At 38.3% G+C, this 18,848-nt stretch overlaps 1 protein-coding gene across 1 annotated transcript in view; it reads right to left on the reverse strand.

Moving 5' to 3' along the window:
• Positions 1 to 17,962, reverse strand: part of RNF128 (ring finger protein 128) — a 98,520-nt gene extending 80,558 nt beyond the window's left edge. The window contains exon 1 of the mRNA XM_059051366.2: positions 17,557 to 17,962. Within this exon, the coding sequence (XP_058907349.1) occupies positions 17,557 to 17,962 (406 nt within the window). The remainder of the gene's footprint in view (positions 1 to 17,556) is intronic.
• Positions 17,963 to 18,848: the final 886 nt, after the last annotated feature.

Below are 18,848 nucleotides of genomic sequence, written 5' to 3' on the forward strand. Positions count from 1 at the left end.
GGTTTTTCTATTTTATATCTGTCCCTACATTTATTATTCTTTACTATTCACTGTGGCACTTCATCTTGTTTTAATAAACAGTTTTTCTAGTTTGTCAAGATACTTTTAAATTTTGTTTGTGTCTTACAATTTGACACTCAACTTGGAGTCATATGTATAAGCAACAAAAATGTTTTCAATCCTTTTATCAAGGGCACCAATAAAATGATATCTAAAAAAGAGAAAGAAAAACAAAACTGTCCCTTCTACCTATTGTTTCTTTTTTTAAAAACTATCTTTATTGGAGTATAATTGTTTTACAATGGTGTGTTAGTTTCAGCTTGTTTCTGTATATCACTTTATTATTTCCCCTTAGCTGACAGTAAACTACTGGATTTCCCCTTTGGATCGTATCCTACAATAGTGACTATAGCTGTATCTTATATGTATCTACACATATACATACATAAGTATATGTATATACATATGTATTTATATTATAGCTTGCCAGTAAGAATAACAAGATTCAAAAGCCTTACTGAAGTCGTGAAACTTGATAAGGAGTATCTCCCAGAAACTTCGATCAAACAACCACTTAATGATGGAACAGTGGGAGCATTTTGGTAGTAAAGTCAGGAACACGTCAAAAGTGTATATATTATCACTATTAGAACCCTAGACAATAGAATAAGACCACTGGAAAGAATGAAGGGGTATAATTAATATAAAAGATGAGGTAAAGCTTTGTAGAGAAAATGGTAATTTATCCTGAAAATTCAAGAGCCAACTATTAAAATGAAATAGGAGTTCAACAAGGCAGTCACATGTAAGAGCAACATCAATAGTGATGCAAGGTCAATATCATTAATTTCCTTAGGTATCAGCAATAATTATGTTCATTGAAGTATTGTCTGTAAAAGAGCAGAGTTGAAAACAACCCAAATGTCCATTAGTAGGGAAGTGGTTGAATAAGTTATGAGTGTGTTCACACTATGAAATATTATGCAGTAGTTAAAAATGGGTTAGATTTAAATATAAATCTATTAGCATGGAAATAACTCCAATTCCTACTATTGAGTGACAAAAGCAGGCTACAGAATAACTTCGTTAATGTGAAAAATAAAACACAGTTTGATTTTGTAGTTTCTATAGGTATACATACATAAAAATTAATAGAAAAAGCCTGAAAGGTTACCTACTGAATGAATAACAATAGTTATCTCTTGGGAGAGGCCTGAGATTGGGGGCAATAGTCAAGGGGGACTTTATATCTTGTGTTGTTTTTTAAAGGAGAAAGTATTACTTGTATAGGTAAAAATAAAAACAATTTTAAAGTACAATAGTTTGCCGAATTCCCCTAATCAACTTCACTTAAACTTGTCTATCTTTTCATATACAAAAGGGAATTGCTTTCAAGTTTCTTAAACGTTCATTCATTTAACAACTAGTGAAGACTATGCACTATACAATGGATGACATGGTCTCTGCCCTCCTGGAACCTACAATCAAGTGGGAAAGACATAAAGACAGATAATAAGCAAATAAGAAAATCATTACACATTATAAGGGATTTCAACAGAAATGAGCACCAGGTTTTGATTGGAATTAATGCGGTAGGGGGAGAGTTCTTCAAAGAAGAGACATTTAAACTGGGATTCGGAGAACCTGTTTCATGTGGTAGTGATGATGGTGATGGGGAGAAAAACAAGCACAAAGGGCCTCAGAAAAAGCTTCGTGGGTTGGAGAAAATATCTGAAGGTCAGAGTGGTTAGGCATTGGTAGGGCAGGGGTGGCACTGTTAGGTTGGAAAGGTAGGCAGAGGCCAGATGATGCAAGTCCTTTTCGGCATGGCAAAGTTTAGATTTTATTTGAAGAACAATGAAAATTCACTGGGGGGTTTTGAGAAGAAGAGCAATGTGATTTGACCTCGATTTTTAGAGGATCACTCCATCTGCCATGTCGAGAAAGTAGTGACATGGTTATATTTTTGGAGGAAGCATTATGTGAAAACATGAAAGAGAAATGACTTTGGTAGAGGGAATAGCAAGTGCAAAAGCTAGCTCTTTTGGTTTAGAAAGAGAAAGAAGACCAGAGTGGCTAAGGCATAGTCATGTGGGAGAGAGGGGTGTGGAATCAGTTCTCATCACACAGGGCTTTGTAGGACATGGCATGAAGCCTGGATTTTATTCTAATTGGGACTGAATTCCATTTTCCACGGGATCACTCTGGCTGCTGGGTGGAAGACAAGACTCTGTAGGGGGGCGACAATAAGAGGGAGACCTGCTGGGAGGCTACTGTAATAGTCCAGGTGAGACAGGATATTGGCCTGGGCTTGGATGGATTCAGCAGAAGTGGGAAAAGGGATGGATTTCAGAAATGCTTGGAGATTGAATCAACAGGACTTGATCTTTAATGAGATGTGGGAGTGTGAAGAAGAGGGCGGTTTCAAGTATTTTCAAGCTCAAGACAGGGAAGGGTTTAGTGGGATTGAGGGACTGAAAGGAGCCAAGTGTGGCTGGAGCTCCGTGTAGGGGGCAGGAGGTGTGCAGGGAGGTGAGAGGAGATGAGGTCAGAGTGGTGGGCATGAGCCAGGTGATTCATGGCTGGGTGAGGACATGGAAAGGAGTCTGAATGTACTCTAAGTGCAGTGGGAAGCTACTGAAGGGTTTTAAACAAGGTGTGGTTTGGTTTTATTCTAAAAAGCCACTTTGGCTTCAGTGTGGGTAGTGGGCTTAGAGGGGGACAAGAGAAGCAGGGAGATGACTTAGGAAGTTATTGCAGAGGTCTGAGGATGAAGTCTTGGAGATGGTGCTGGGCAGATCGGAGATTCATTTGAAGTGGAACTGATTAGTTTTCTTGAATTAAACTCATGTATATATCGGAGTCTAAGCCTTATTGAAGTTTTTATTATCTTCTCACTTCATTTATATATTATGTTTTTATTTCCCTCTCAGTTATAGAAAATTTTTTTCTAAAACATGTGAGTTTGCTACTCTGATTAAACCCTTCCTTTCCATGTACTTAATTGCTGGGGAATTGGTGAGTTTGGGGATACTGAAATGCTGAACACCTCACCCTGTAATACACTTCGCTGAACACAGTCATAATGATGAAAACGTTACGAAACATTTTATTCCGCTTAGATTACTGATTTTGCTGAAATAAACTGCAATACATTAACATCTAATACTTTCCTAGGGCAATTAACCTATTAATAGCATATTTAACTTTCAAAACCTGTTCTGTCAGCAAGCAAGTACTTAACATAGTCTGAATTTTCTGCTTTAATAACTGAGGAGTCCTGCCTTTTCTCGCACAACTGGGACAACTGGATGGATGGACGTCTCTAGAGCATTTGGAAAGGGTTGTTAAGAAGTTACATAACATTTAGAGAAGAGCTAACACCTATCCTTCTCAAACTCTTCCAAAATATAGCAGAGGGAGGAACACTCCCAAACTCATTCTACGAGGCCACCATCACCCTGATACCAAAACCAGACAAGGACGTCACAAAGAAAGAAAACTACAGACCAATATCACTGATGAACATAGATGCAAAAATCCTCAACAAAATACTAGTTAACAGAATCCAACAGCACATTAAAAGGATCATACACCATGATCAAGTGGGTTTTATTTGAGGAATGCAAGGATTCTTCAATATACGCAAGTCAATCAACGTGATACACCATATAAACAAATTGAAGGAGAAAAAAATATGATCATCTCAATAGATGCAGAGAAAGCTTTCGACAAAATTCAACACCCATTTATGATAAAAACCCTGCAGAAAGTAGGCATAGAGGGAACTTTCCTCAACATAATAAAACCCATATACGAAAAACCCACAGCCAACATCATCCTCAATGGTGAAAAACTGAAACCATTTCCACTAAGATCAGGAACAAGACAAGGTTGCCCACTCTCACCACTCTTATGCAACATAGTTTTGGAAGTTTTAGCCACAGCAATCAGAGAAGAATAGGAAATAAAAGGAACCCAAATTGGAAAAGAAGAAGTAAAGCTGTCACTGTTTGTAGATGACATGATACTATACATAGAGAATCCTAAAGATGCTACCAGAAAACTACTAGAGCTAATCAATGAATTTGGTAAAGTAGCAGGATACAAAATTAATGCACAGAAATCTCTGGCATTCTTATACACTAATGATGAAAAATCTGAAAGTGAAATAAAGAAAACACTGCCATTTACCATTGCAACAAAAATAATAAAATATCTAGGAATAAACCTACCTAAGGAGACAAAAGACTTGTATGCAGAAAATTATAAGACACTGATAAAAGAAATTAAGGATGATACCAACAGATGGAGAGAAATACCATGTTCTTGGATTGGAAGAATCAACATTGTGAAAATGACTCTACTACCCAAAGCAATCTACAGATTCAATGCAATCCCTATCAAACTACCAATGGCATTTTTCACAGAACTAGAACAAAAAATTTCACAATGTGTATGGAAATACAAAAGACCCCGAATAGCCAAAGCAATCTTGAGAATGAAAAATGGAGCTGGAGGATTCGGGCTCCCTGACTTCAGACTGTACTACAAAGCTACAGTAATCAAGACAGTATGGTACTGGCACAAAAATAGAAATATAGATCAATGGAACAGGATAGAAAGCCCAGAGGTAAACCCACACACATATAGTCACCTTATCTTTGATAAAGGAGGCAGGAATGTACAGTAGAGAAAGGACAGCCTCTTCAATAAGTGGTGCTGGGAAAACTGGACAGGTACATGTAAAAGTATGAGAATAGAACACTCCCTAACACCATACACAAAAATAAGCTCAAAATGGGTTAAAGACCTAAATGTAAGGCAAGAAACTATCAAACTCTTAGAGGAAAACATAGGCAGAACACTCTATGACATAAATCACAACAAGATCCTTTTTGACCCACCTCCTAGAGAAATGGAAATAAAAACAAAAATAAACAAATGGGACCTAATGAAACTTCAAAGCTTTTGCACAGCAAAGCAAACCATAAACAAGACCAAAAGACAACCCTCAGAATGGGAGAAAGTATTTGCAAATGAAGCAACTGACAAAGGATTAATCTCCAAAATTTACAAGCAGCTCATGAAGCTCAATAACAAAAAAACAAACAACCCAGTCCAAAAATGGGCAGAAGAACTAAATAGACATTTCTCCAAAGAAGATATACAGATTGCCAACAAACACATGAAAGAGTGCTCAACATCATTAATCATTAGATAAATGAAAATCAATACTATAATGAGATATCATCTCACACTGGTCAGAATGGCCATCATCAAAAAATCTAGAAACAATAAATGCTGGAGAGGGTATGGAGGAAAGGGAACACTCTTGCACCTCTGGTGGGAATGTGAATTGGTACAGCCATTATGGAGAACAGTATGGAGGTTCCTTAAAAAACTACAAATGTAACTACCATATGACCCAGTAATCCCACTACTGGGCATATACCCTGAGAAAACCATGATTCAAAAAGAGTCATGTTGGGCTTCCCTGGTGGCGCAGTGGTTGAGAATCCGCCTGCCGATGCAGGGGACACGGGTTCGTGCCCCGGTCCGGGAAGATCCCACATGCCGCGGAGCGGCTGGGCCCGTGAGCCATGGCCGCTGAGCCTGTGAGCCATGGCCGCTGAGCCTGTGAGCCATGGCCGCTGAGCCTGTGCGTCCGGAGCCTGTGCTCCGCAACAGGAGAGGCCGTACCACAAAAAAAAAAAAAAAAAAAAAAAGAGTCATGTACCAAAATGTTCATTGCAGCTCTATTTCCAATAGCCAGGAGATCGAAGCAACCTAAGTGTCCATCATCGGATGAATGAATAAAGAAGATGTGGCACATGTATACAATGGAATATTACTCAGCCATAAAAAGAAATGAAATTGAGTTATTTGTAGTGAGGTGGATGGACCTAGAGTCTGTCATACAGAGTGAAGTAAGTCAGAAAGAGAAAGACAAATACTGTATGCTAACACATATATATGGAATCTAAAAAAATGTCATGAAGAACCTAGGGGTAAGATGGGAATAAAGACACAGACCTACTAGAGAATGGACTTGAGGACACACGGAGGGGGAAGGGTAAGCTGTGACAAAGTGAGAGAGCGGCATGAACATATATACACTATCAAATGTAAAGTAGATAGCTAGTGGGAAGCAGCCGCATAGCACAGGGAGATCAACTCGGTGCTTTGTGACCACCTAGAAGGGTGGGATAGGGAGGGTGGGAGGGAGGGAGATGCAAGAGGGAAGAAATATGGGAACATATGTATATGTATAACTCATTCACTTTGTTATAAAGCAGATCCTAACATACCATTGTAAAACAATTATACTCCAATAGATGTAAAAAAAGAAGTTACAAAATTACTTAAGGAAACCATAAGCATATCTTTCTATTTCCAACTGCATCAAAATGCAAATCAAAACACACTGCAAACTGGGAAGCTTAGAATTAAAGGTTTACTTCCAAGTACTAGGTTAGACACCATTCCTCCTCGGTGGGAGCACTTCTCCAACTGAAGTTGTCCCCTTCAGAAAAGGGATACTGCTAGTGGGGGGGGTGGCTATTGGGCCTAGGAGTAAAGACATTCTGTATCCACATCATGAAACCATGAGAAACAAGGAGTGCAGAAGCATCCCTTAGGCTTGCTGGGGACCTTGAAGGCAGGCTATAGGGGATGGGGAAGCACTGATACATAAAATGGGAGGAGATAATGTATTTGCACAGCAGTAAAGACATAGGCATAGTATACTCTTGTTGAGAAAGAGGCAGGCAACCCTTGACATCTGGGACCTGGCCTGGCACTACCATTCAGGCTTTGGTGTTTTCTTGTTGAACATAAATAGTTCCACAGAGCATCTACAGTAGAGAAGGTCATTCTGTGCCATGATAGATCAAGACAAAAACAAGACCATTCCATAATCATGTCTGAACCCAGTCAAAATATGAACAGCATCCAAGTCACAAAAATGACCAAACCTCTCCCATCCTGGCTAACACGAGTGACTGTTGCTTCTTTACTAATTATAGCTGTAGCTTCAGGTTAGTCTTCCCCACTTACAGATAAGGTTTATTTAGAAATCCAATCACAGAATTACCGTCTACTCTCTGACAGTATCCAAATCTAGAACAAAGCCAGCTAGAGTGACCTACTCAGCCTGGTTTTCCCAGGAATTTCCTGGTTTTAGCATTGAAAGTCCCAAGTTCCAGGAAATCCCTGTCTCAGGCAAACTGGGCTGGCTGGTCAATGGCCTGCTTCCTTAAACCCTCCCCCATATCATCTGAAGCAAGTCCAAATCCTATAAATCCTTTCTTAAGCCCTCTTATTGAGATATCCCATCTTTTCCCGTGGTGTGCATTCTCCCTTTGCTGCAATAAGTAATAAACCCAACTTTTTCAACTACAGGTCTGTTCCTAGGAGCCTTTGGTTGGAGGGCATTGACATCAGTAAGACATAAAGAGGCACAGCATTGTGGAAAGGCTAGGAAGGCCTAGCATGGGAAATGGGATGGAAGGAATGAAGAGATAGTGGCAAACAAGGAAGTGAAGGGGGTCCACAGCCCTGAGGGGGGCTAGAGTGTGGTTTTCTGAAAAGGTGGTTTTTAGGGGTGATAAAAGATACGGTGATAGAACACTCAAAGATTGGTTCAAGATGGCGGAGTAGAAGGACATGTGCTCACTCCCTCTTGCAAGAGCACCGGAATCACAACTAACCGCTGAACAATCATTGACAGGAAGACACTGGAACTCACCAAAAAAGATACCCCACACCCAAAGACAAAGGAGTAGCCACAGTGAGATGGTAGCAGGGGCACAATCACAATAAAATCAAGTCCCATAACTGCTGGGTGGGTGACTCACAAACTGGAGAACAATTATACCACAGAAGTCCACCCACTGGAGTGAAGGTCCTGAGCCCCATGTCAGGCTTCCCAACCTGGGGGTCTGGCAATGGGAGGAGGAATTCCTAGAGAATCAGACTTTGAAGCATAGCAGGATTTGATTGCAAGACTTTTTGACAGGACTGGGGGAAACAGAGACTCCACTCTTCCAGGGCACACACAAAGTAGTGTGTGCATCAGGACCCAGGGGAAGGAGCAGTGACCCCATAGGAGACTGAACCAGACACACTTGCTAGTGTTGGAGGGTCTCCTGCAGAGGCAGGGGGTGGCTGTGGCTCACCCTGGGGACAAGGACACTGGAAGCAGAAGTTCTGGGAAGTACTCCTTGGCATGAACCCTCCCAGAGTCCACCATTAGCCCCACCAAAGAGCCCAGGTAGGCTCCAGTGCTGGGTTGCCTCAGGCCAAACAACCAACAGGGAGGGAAATCAGCCCCACCCATCAGCAGACAAGAGTATTAAAGTTTTGCTGAGCTCTGCCCACCAGAGCAACAGTCAGCTCTACCCACCACCAGTCCCTCCCATCAGGAAACTTGCATAAGCCTCTTAGATAGCCTCATACACCAGAGGGCAGACAGCAGAAGCAAGAACTACAGTTCTGCAGCCTATGGAAGGAAAACCACATTCATAGAAAGAGAGACAAAATGAAAAGGCAGAGGACTTTGTACCAGATGAAGGAAAAAGATAAAACCCCAGAAAAACAACTAAATGAAGTGGAGAAAGGCAACCTTCCAGAAAAAGATTCAGAATAATGATAGTGAAGATGATCCAGGACCTCAGAAAAAGAATGGAGGCAAGGATTGAGAATATGCAAGAAATGTTTAACAAAGCCCTACAAGAATTAAATAGCAAACACCTAGAAGAATCAAAGAACAAACAAACAGATGAACAACACAATAACTGAAATGAAGAATATACTAGAAGGAATCAACAGCAGAATAACTGAGGCAGAAGAAGGGATAAGTGACCTGGAAGACAGAATGGTGGAATTCACTGCCATGGAACAGAATAAAGCAAAAAGAATGAAAAGAAATGAAGACAGCCTAAGAGACCTCTGGGACAACATTAAACTCAACAACATTTGCATAATAGAAAGAGAAGAGACAGAGAAAGGACCTGATAAAATATTTGAAGAGATTATAGATGAAAACTTCCCTAACATGGGAAAGGAAATAGCCACACAAGTCCAGGAAGTGCAGAGAGTCCCAGGCAGGATAAACCCAAGGAGAAACACGCCGAGACACATAGTAATCAAATCGACAAAAATTAAAGACAAAGAAAAATTACTGAAAGCAACAAGGGAAAATGACAAATAACATACAGGAGAACTCCCATAAGGTTAACAGCTGATTTCTCAGCAGAAACTCTACAAGTCAGAAGCGAGTGGCATTTTATATTTAAAGCGATGAAAGGGAAGAACCTACAACCAAGATTACTCTACCCGGCAAGGATCTCATTCAGATTCGATAGAGAAATCCAAACATTTACGGACAAGCCAAAGCTAAGAGAATTCAGCACCATTAATCCAGCTCTACAATAAATGCTAAAGGAACTTCACTAAGTGGGAAACACAATAGAAGAAAAGGACCTACAAAAACAAACCCAAAACAATTAAGAAAATGGTCATAGGAACATACATATCGATAATTACCTTGAATGTGAATGGATTAAATGTTCCAACCAAAAGACACAGGCTCGCTGAATGGATACAAAAACAAGACCCATATATATGCTGTCTACAAGAGACCCACTTCAGACCTAGGGACACATACAGACTGAAAGTGAGGGCATGGAAAAAGATATTCCATGCAAACGGAAATCAAAAGAAAGCTGGAGTAGCAATTCTCATATCAGACAAAATAGACTTTAAAATAAAGACTATTATAAGAGACAAAGAAGGACACTACATAATGATCATGGGATCAATCCAAGAAGATATAACAATTGTAAATATTTATGCAGCCAAGATAGGAGCACCTCAATATATAAGGCAAATGTTAACAGCCACAAAAGGGGAAATCGACAGTAACACAATAATAGGGTACTTTAACACGACACTTTCACCAATGGACAGATCATCTAGACAGAAAATTAATATGGAAAAACAAGCTTTAGATGACACAATTGACCAGATAGATTTAATTGATATTTATAGGATATTCCATCCGAAAAGAGCAGATTACACTTTCTTCTCAAGTGCACACAGAACATTCTCCAGGATAGATCACATCTTGGGTCACAAATCAAGCCTCGGTAAATTTAAGAAAATTGAAATCATATCAAGCACCTTTTCCAACCACAACACTATGAGATTAGAAAGCAATTACAGGGAAAAAAACGTAAAAAACACAAACACATGGAGGATAAACAATACGTTACTAAATAAACAAGAGATCACTGAAGAAATCAAAGAGGAAATCAAAAAATACTTAGAGACAAATGACAATGAAAACATGATGATCCAAAACGTATGGAATGCAGGAAAACAGTTCCAAGAGGGAAGTTAATAGCTATACAAGCCTACCTCAAGAAACAAGAAAAATCTCAAATAAACAATCTAACCTTACACCTAAAGGAACTAGAGAAAGAAGAACAAACAAAACCCAGTTAGTAGAAGGAAAGAAATCATAAAGATCAGAGCAGAAATAAATGAAATACAAACAAAGAAAACAATAGCAAAGTTCAATAAAACTAAACCTGGTTCTTTTTTTTAACATCTTTATTTGAGTATAACTGTTTTACAATAGTGTGTTAGTTTCTCCTTTACAACAAAGTGAATCAGCTATACATATACATATGTTCCCATATCTCTTCCCTCTTGCGTCACCCTCCCTCCCACCCTCCCTATCCCACCTCACTAGGTGGTCACAAAGCACAGAGGTGAACTCCCTGTGCTATGCGGCAGCTTCCCACTAGCTATCTAATTTACATTTGGTAGTGTGTATATGTCCCTGCCACTCTCTCACATTGTCACCGCTTACCCTTCCCCCTCCCCATATCCTCAAGTCCATGCTCTAGTAGGTCTGTGTTTTATTCCCGTCCTACCACTAATCTCTTCATGACATTTTTTTTCTTAGATTCCATATATATGTGTTAGCATACAGTATTTGTTTTTCTCCTTCTGACTTACTTCACTCTGTATGACAGACTCCAGGTCTATCCACCTCATTACAAATAACTCAGTTTCATTTCTTTTTATGGCTGAGTAATATTCCATTGTATATATGTGCCACATCTTCTTTATCCATTCCTCTGTCAATGGACATTTAGGTTGCTTCCATGTCTTGGTTACTGTAAATGGTGCTGCAATGAATGCTTGGGTATATATATCCTTTCAGACCATGTTTTTCTCCAGATATATGCCCAGGACTGGGATTGAAGGATCATATGGTAGCTCTATTTTTAGTTTTTTAAGGAACCTCCATACTGTTCTCCATAGTGGCTGTATCAATTTACATTCCCACCAGCAGTGCAAGAGTGTTCCCTTTTCTCCACACCCTCTCCAGCATTTATTGTTTCTAGAGTTTTTGATGCTGGCCAATCTGACCGGTGTGAGATGATATCTCATTGTAGTTTTGTGGGTTTTTTTTTTTTTTTTTTTTTGTGTGTGTGTGTGTGTGTGTGTGTGTGTGTGGTACGCCGGCCTCTCACTGCCATGGCCTCTCCCGTTGCAGAGCACAGGCTCCGGACGCACAGGCTCAGCCGCCATGGCTCACGGGCCCAGCTGCTCCACGGCATGTGGGATCTTCCCGGACTGGGGCACGAACCCGTGTCCCCTGCATCAGCAGGTGGATTCTCAACCACTGCACCACCAGGGAAGCCCTCACTGTAGTTTTGATTTGCATTTCTCTAATGATTAATGATGTTGAGAATTCTTTCATGTGTCTGTTGGCAATCTGTATATATTCTTTGGAGAAATGTCTATTTAGTTCTTCTGCCAATTTTTGGATTGGGTTGTTTGTTTTTTTGTTATTGAGCTGCCTGAGTTGCTTATAAATTTTGGATATTAATCTAAACCTGGTTCTTTGGGAAGATAAACAAAATTGATAAACCCTTAGCTAGACTCATCAATAAAAAGGAGAGGACTGAAATCAATAAATTAGAATTGAAAAAGGAGAATGGACACTGCAGAAATACAAATCATCACAGGAGACTACTACAAGCAACTCTATGCCAATAAAATGGACAACCTGGAAGAAATGGACAGATTCTTAGAAAGGTATAACCTTCCAAGACTGAACCAGGAAGAAATAGAAAATATGAACAGACCAATCACAAGTAATGAAATTGAAACTGTGATTAAAAATCTTCCAACAAACAAAAGTCCAGGAACAGATGGCTTCACAGGTGAATTCTATCAAACCTTTGGAGAAGAGCTAACACCCATCCTTCTCAAACTCTTCCAAAAATTGCAGATGAAGGAACACTCCCAAACTCATTCTATGAGGCCACCATCACCCTGATACCAAAACCACACAAAGATACTACAAAAAAAGAAAATTACAAACCAATATCACTGATGAACATAGATGCAAAAATCCTCAACAAAATACTAGCAAACAGAATCCAACAGCACATTAAAAGGATCATACACCATGATCAAGTGGGATTTATCCCAGGGATGCAAGGATTCTTCAATATACTCAAATCAATCAATGTGATACACTATATTAACAAATTGAAGAATAAAAACAATATGATCATTTCAATAGATGCAGAAGAAGCTTTTGACCAAATTCAATAACCATTTATGATAAAAACTCTCCAGAAAGTGGGCATAGAGGGAACCTACCTCAACATAATAAAGACCATATATAACAAACCCACAGCAAACATCATTCTCAATGGTGAAAAACTGACAGCTTTTCCTCTAAGATCAGGAACAAGACAAGGATGTCTACTCTCACCACTATTATTCAACACAGTTTTGGAAGTCTTAGCCATGGCAATCAGAGAAGACAAAGAAATAAAAGCAATCCAAATTGGAGAAGAAGAAGTAAAACTGTCACTGTTTGCAGATGACATGATACTATATAGAGAGAATCCTAAAGATGCCACCAGAAAATTACTAGAGCTAATCAATGAACTTGGTAAAGTTGCAGGATACAAAATTAAGGCGCAGAAATCTCTTGCATTCCTCTTATACACTAACAATGAAAGACCAGAAAGAGAAATTAAGGTAACAATCCCATTCACCATTGCAACAAAAAGAATAAAATACCTAGGAATAAACCTACCTAAGGAGGTAAAAGACCTGTACTCAGAAAAGTATAAGACACTGATGAAAGAAATCAAAGATGACACAGACAGATGGAGAGATATACCATGTTCTTGGATTGGAAGAATCAATATTGTGAAAATGACTATACTACCCAAAGCAATCTACACATTCAGTGCAATGCCTATCAAAGTACCACTGGCATTTTTTACAGAACTAGAACAAAAAAATCTTAAAATTTGCATGGAAACACAAAAGACCCCCAATAGCCAAAGCAGTCTTAAGGGAAAAAAAGGGAGCTGGAGGATTTGGGCTCCCTGACTTCAGACTATACTACAAAGCTACAGTAATCAAGACAAACTGGTACTGGCACAAAAACAGAAATGTAGATCAATGGAACAGGATAGAAAGCCCAGAGATAAACCCACACACCTATGGTCAACTAATCTATGACAAAGGAAGCAAGGATATACAATGGAGAAAAGACAGCCTCTTCAATAAGTGGTGCTGGGAAAACTGGACAGCTACATGTAAAAGAATGAAATTAGAACACTCCTTAACACCATACACAAAAATAAACTCAAAATGGATTAGACACCTAAATGTAAGACCAGACATTTTGAAACTCTTAGAAGAAAACATAGGAAGAACACTCTTTGACATAAATCACAGCAAGATATTTTTTGATCCACCTCCTAGAGTAATAGAAATAAAAACAAAAATAAACAAATGGGACCTAATGAAACTTAAAAGGTTTTGCAAAGCAAAGAAAACTAAAAACAAGACAAAAAGACAACCCTCAGAATGGGAGAATATATTTGCAAATGAATCAATGGACAAAGGATTAATCTCCAAAATATATAAACAGCTCACACAGCTCAATATTAAAAAAACAAACAACCCAATCCAAAAATGGGCAGAAGACCTAAATAGACATTTCTCCAAAGAAGACATACAGTTGGCCAACAAGCACATGAAAAGCTGCTCAACATCACTAATTGTTAGAGAACTGCAAATCAAAACTACAGTGAGGTATCACCTCACACCAGTTAGAATGGGCATCATCAGAAAATCTACAAACAACAAATGCTGGAGATGGTGTTGAGAATCGGGAACCCTCTTGCACTGTTGGTGGGAATGTAAATTGATACAGCCACTATGGAGAACAGTATGGAGCTTCCTTAAAAAACTAAAAATAGAATTACCATATGACCCAGCAATCCCACTACTGGGCATATACCCTGAGAAAGCCATAATTCAAAAAGAGTCATGTACCACAATGTTCATTGCAGCTCTATTTACAATAGTCAGGTAATGGAAGCAACCTAAATGCCCATTGACAGACAAATGGGTAAAGAAGATGTGGTACATATATACAATAGAATATTACTCAGCCATAAAAAGGAACGAAATTGGGTCATTTGTAGACGTGGATGGATCTAGAGACTGTCATACAGAGTGAAGTAAGTCAGAAAGAGGAAAACAAATATATATTAACGCATATATGTGGAACCTAGAAAAATGGTACAGATGAACCGGTTTGTAGGGCAGAAATAGAGACACAGATGTAGAGAACTAACATATGGACACCAAGGGGGGAAAGTGGTGGGGGTGGTGGTGGTGGGATGAATTGGGAAACTGGGATTGACATATATACACTAATATGTATAAAATAGATAACTAATAAAAAAGGATAATGTGATAGAAGGTAAAGCCTTGAGCTTTTGTAGGAGGAGGAGGACGAGTTGCTGCCCTACCCTCTGTGCCTAAACAAAACCCTAATGAAAGACAGTAAAAACAAACACAATTTTGGCTTATGTTATAAAATAATGGCTCAATCTTTAATGGTCTTGGGGCTGATCATAGAGTTTTCATATCCACACTCCCTTCCCTATGTTTGTCAACTGCATCATATAATAGTTTCTTTATAAGAGAAATTCTAGGAAGGAAGAACTCCAATGACACACTAGTTGACAGGTTTTATAACGGCAAAACACTAATCTTACAATTTTAATTCTTTGGGGTTGAGATCGTTCAATGTTAAAGATCAACATTCATTAAATAAATACCCTAAAACAGTGCCTGACATATATTAAATGGCAATAAATATTAACTATTACAATTACTATGATTATGCTATCTTTTCAAATGTGCTTATTTTAAAACAGGGGCAATGACGTAGTTTTTTTTTTTTTTTTTTCGGTATGCGGGCCTCTCACTGTTGTGGCCTCTCCCGTTGCGGAGCACAGGCTCCGGACGCACAGGCTCAGCGGCCATGGCTCACGGGCTTAGTTGCTCCACGGCATGCGGGATCTTCCCGGACCTGGGCACGAACCCGTGTCTCCTGCATTGGCAGGCGGATTCTCAACCACTGCGCCACCAGGGAAGCCCCGTAGTTTTAAAAAATGTTTTTGATCACATATCCTTGACTATATTGGAAGTATATATTCAATGATAAATGTAACTGCTTTGTTTCTTAAATTCTGCTCAGAGACATATACTCAAATGACTGTGCATGCCTTTTGGAGAGATTTACTGTTTTGGTCAGTCTTTTAAATTCAGTGGCTGGGCACCTACTTTCCAGTATTTGGCCCTTACTGCATGATGCAAAGCAAGTTTGGAAAACATGACTACTATTTAGTTTGATACTGTTTATACTTTTAAAAAAGCAGAAGATTTATAAAACAGAAACAGACTCACAGACATAGAAAACAAACTTATGTTTACCAAAGGAGAGAGGTGGGGAGGAATAAGAAATCAGGAATTTGGGGGTAACATATACACACTACTATATATAAAATAAACAACAAGGACCTACTGCATATCACAGGGAACTATACTCAATATTTTATAATAACCTATATGGGAAAATAATCTGAAAAAACATATATATATATATATATATATATATAATATATATATATATATATATATATAACTGAATCACTTTGCTGTACACCTGAGACTAACACAACATTGTAAATCAACTATACTTCAATTTAAAAAAAAGAAAGAAAATTATCCTAAAGAAAGCAGGGGCGTGAACAGCAGAATGTGGCTACGCATGTAAAAGGAAACCTAGAATACTCAGAATCTCTAAGTTGAAACATAGAACAAGTAGGCTCCTTAGAAAAGGTTTAATTTCTAATTTTCAACAGAAAGCCACCTCATTTTATTTCTACAAAAATAAAAGTCACTCGTAAAATTATAGGAACATGCAGAGAATGTTTATGAAGTGCTCTTAACTTCAAAAGAAAAAAATGTGAATGCCTGGGTTCTCGAAATGTCCAGGATATGTTACAAAAGGTAGCAAGTAGAGTTTTGTACATTTACAATAATTCTGTACTGTTAAAGACCATGTTACCTAGTTTTTGATACCCAGAGAAACAAGCAGCTAGTTTTTCAAAGATTAGTACTAAATTGCCATACTGTAGGTACACAACCTGGATGTTCCACTCTACTACTCTTAACACAAATTTGTTTTTTTCTTACAGTTCTGAAATCTGGTTGATTTAATTTACATTAATCTTCTCAGAAGCCAAACTTGGTGGTGAGAATACCAATTATCCTGGTATTGTGTTCTACCAGATCTTACCCTGTTTGAAATTACCATTTTTCTCCTTTGGCCAAGTCTGGGGTCAAAAAAACCTTTACCCACCTGCAGTATAGAAAACTTGTTTCAGAAGTTTACTTCTTCACTGGTTTAAAACGATTTATTTGGAAAGTGGCATTTTTTACAAAATAAAAACAGTAATTCTAAGAAATAAATTCCTTCACAAAATTAATAAATTAGATAATTATATTTACTTAAGATGTCATAAGTAAACATTTTTAAGGGAAATCTTTACTTTTGGTGTGAATTACAGAGGTATCCAATTTCAGCCTTACCGTTTTCAATGTATAATGTTTCTTACAGAGTAGTTTTATATATATTAGTCCCACAGACATTAAAATCTCACATTCATACAGTAGAGAGTCAAATTCTCATCTCTGTAAACATTTTGCACACTTACAATATACTATTGTTTAATCATAACAATGAATCAGTTTTTACTGCACACTTGAATACATACAACCCTGAATCAAATTGAAAAGTACAAATTAAGAATGAAATTAAAATATTTATATTTTCTTGAATGTTTACAGGTAAAGGCACATTTATTAAAAAGCAATTATGTAATACACACTGAGAAAACTAGTAGAGCTAAAAACATCATGAAAGAAAACAGGAACCACTTCATGAATTGCTTTTGACCTTGGAACAAATTAATTGTCAATATTAAGTAATAGTAAAGTAATTCAAAGTAGTGCCAGGCAAGAAAATTTAAAATACACTTGCTTTACCACCTCATTGCCAGACCCTAGAGTCATTGTAGATGGAAATACCATGTTAAGATAAACAAAGACATTAACCCTCTTTGGGAATCAGTTCTTACTTACCGAAATTTGCCATCTGTATCGTCTGGTTGCCAGTCTCTGGAACATTGTAAATCACAACAGCATCAGCATTTCTTCTGCCTGCTACTTGAATTTTTTCTGAAAATGTACAATTACCTCTTTCTATCAGTGCAATCCAGGGCTTCTTAGTATTAGTAAACTCAGTGTTGTAGTCACAAGCTTGGTAGTTACTGTTCTTAGGGATGGCTACCACCCCCATAGCATTAGCCACCGGTGAGGCTAATCCATAAACACCACATTCACATGTCTCTGTTGAAGTGTAGTTGCTGGTTTCATTGTAATAAGCCACAGTCACATAGGCATTCACTGAAAAAGGTGCTGTGATTTTAAATAAAAAGGTAAAAATTACCAGCAGCTGAAAACAACTGGACTTATTCTCCTGGTTCATTGCTCATTCATTTGAGCATAAAATTTAAGATGTCTGCTGATATTTCCAACTATCAGTCACCATTTGTCCACTCAGGTCCCCACTAAGCAGAAGTTTGAAATTTCAGCTGCAAGTAGGTAACTGATCTCACCTCTAGCAACGTAAGCTCTGAATACATCAGCTCTATTTCACTTTACTTAGCTACATTCCGTTTTGCCTGCCCCTCCTCCAACTGTACACACATGTAACCCTTAACCAGGACTACCTTAGCAATAAATAACACCATCAACTTTATTCTACATGTCAACTTATCAGGATTGGATGACTTTCTTCACTGACAGTTTTTTCTTCTTAACTGTTCCAGCTAATGAACTTTCATAAACATGGAGTAGATTGGAGTGAGGAACTGGACTCTTGGGATTACCATGTGACAAAATGAAAGTCACCTCTCTCAGATCATCTAAAACACCAAACTGGTTTTCCAAGCCCTGCTGAAATAATGCTATCAACCAGTTCAGCTGGAAGTAAGTTAAGATCCATCATTTTAATTGCTACGGCATTGGTAGAATTGATTTCCAGCCTTTTACCCTCTTATTTCTTTGTGGAATTTTTCTTAACAGGCTCCCCAAGGAACATCTTCTGCTACCTTTGTTTATTCATTGAAAAGGAAACATATTCCAGTCGCTAGAGATCCTTTCAAGTACAAGGCCTTGCCCATGGTGGGCACTCAAATATCTGTTGACACATTCCATTAATTTTTATGTCCCATGTGTTATGCTCTAACAAAAGATTGTTCAAGGTTTACCTTTTAACATTTAAAAATTTTAATTCTAGTTCTTTCAAATGTATAGACAGCTTTCATTATTTCATCGCTTCCTTTACTGTAAGCTCTGTTTTTTTGGTATTT

The sequence above is a fragment of the Kogia breviceps genome, chromosome X (genome assembly GCF_026419965.1).
Source record: "Kogia breviceps isolate mKogBre1 chromosome X, mKogBre1 haplotype 1, whole genome shotgun sequence".
Lineage (NCBI taxonomy): Eukaryota > Metazoa > Chordata > Mammalia > Artiodactyla > Physeteridae > Kogia > Kogia breviceps.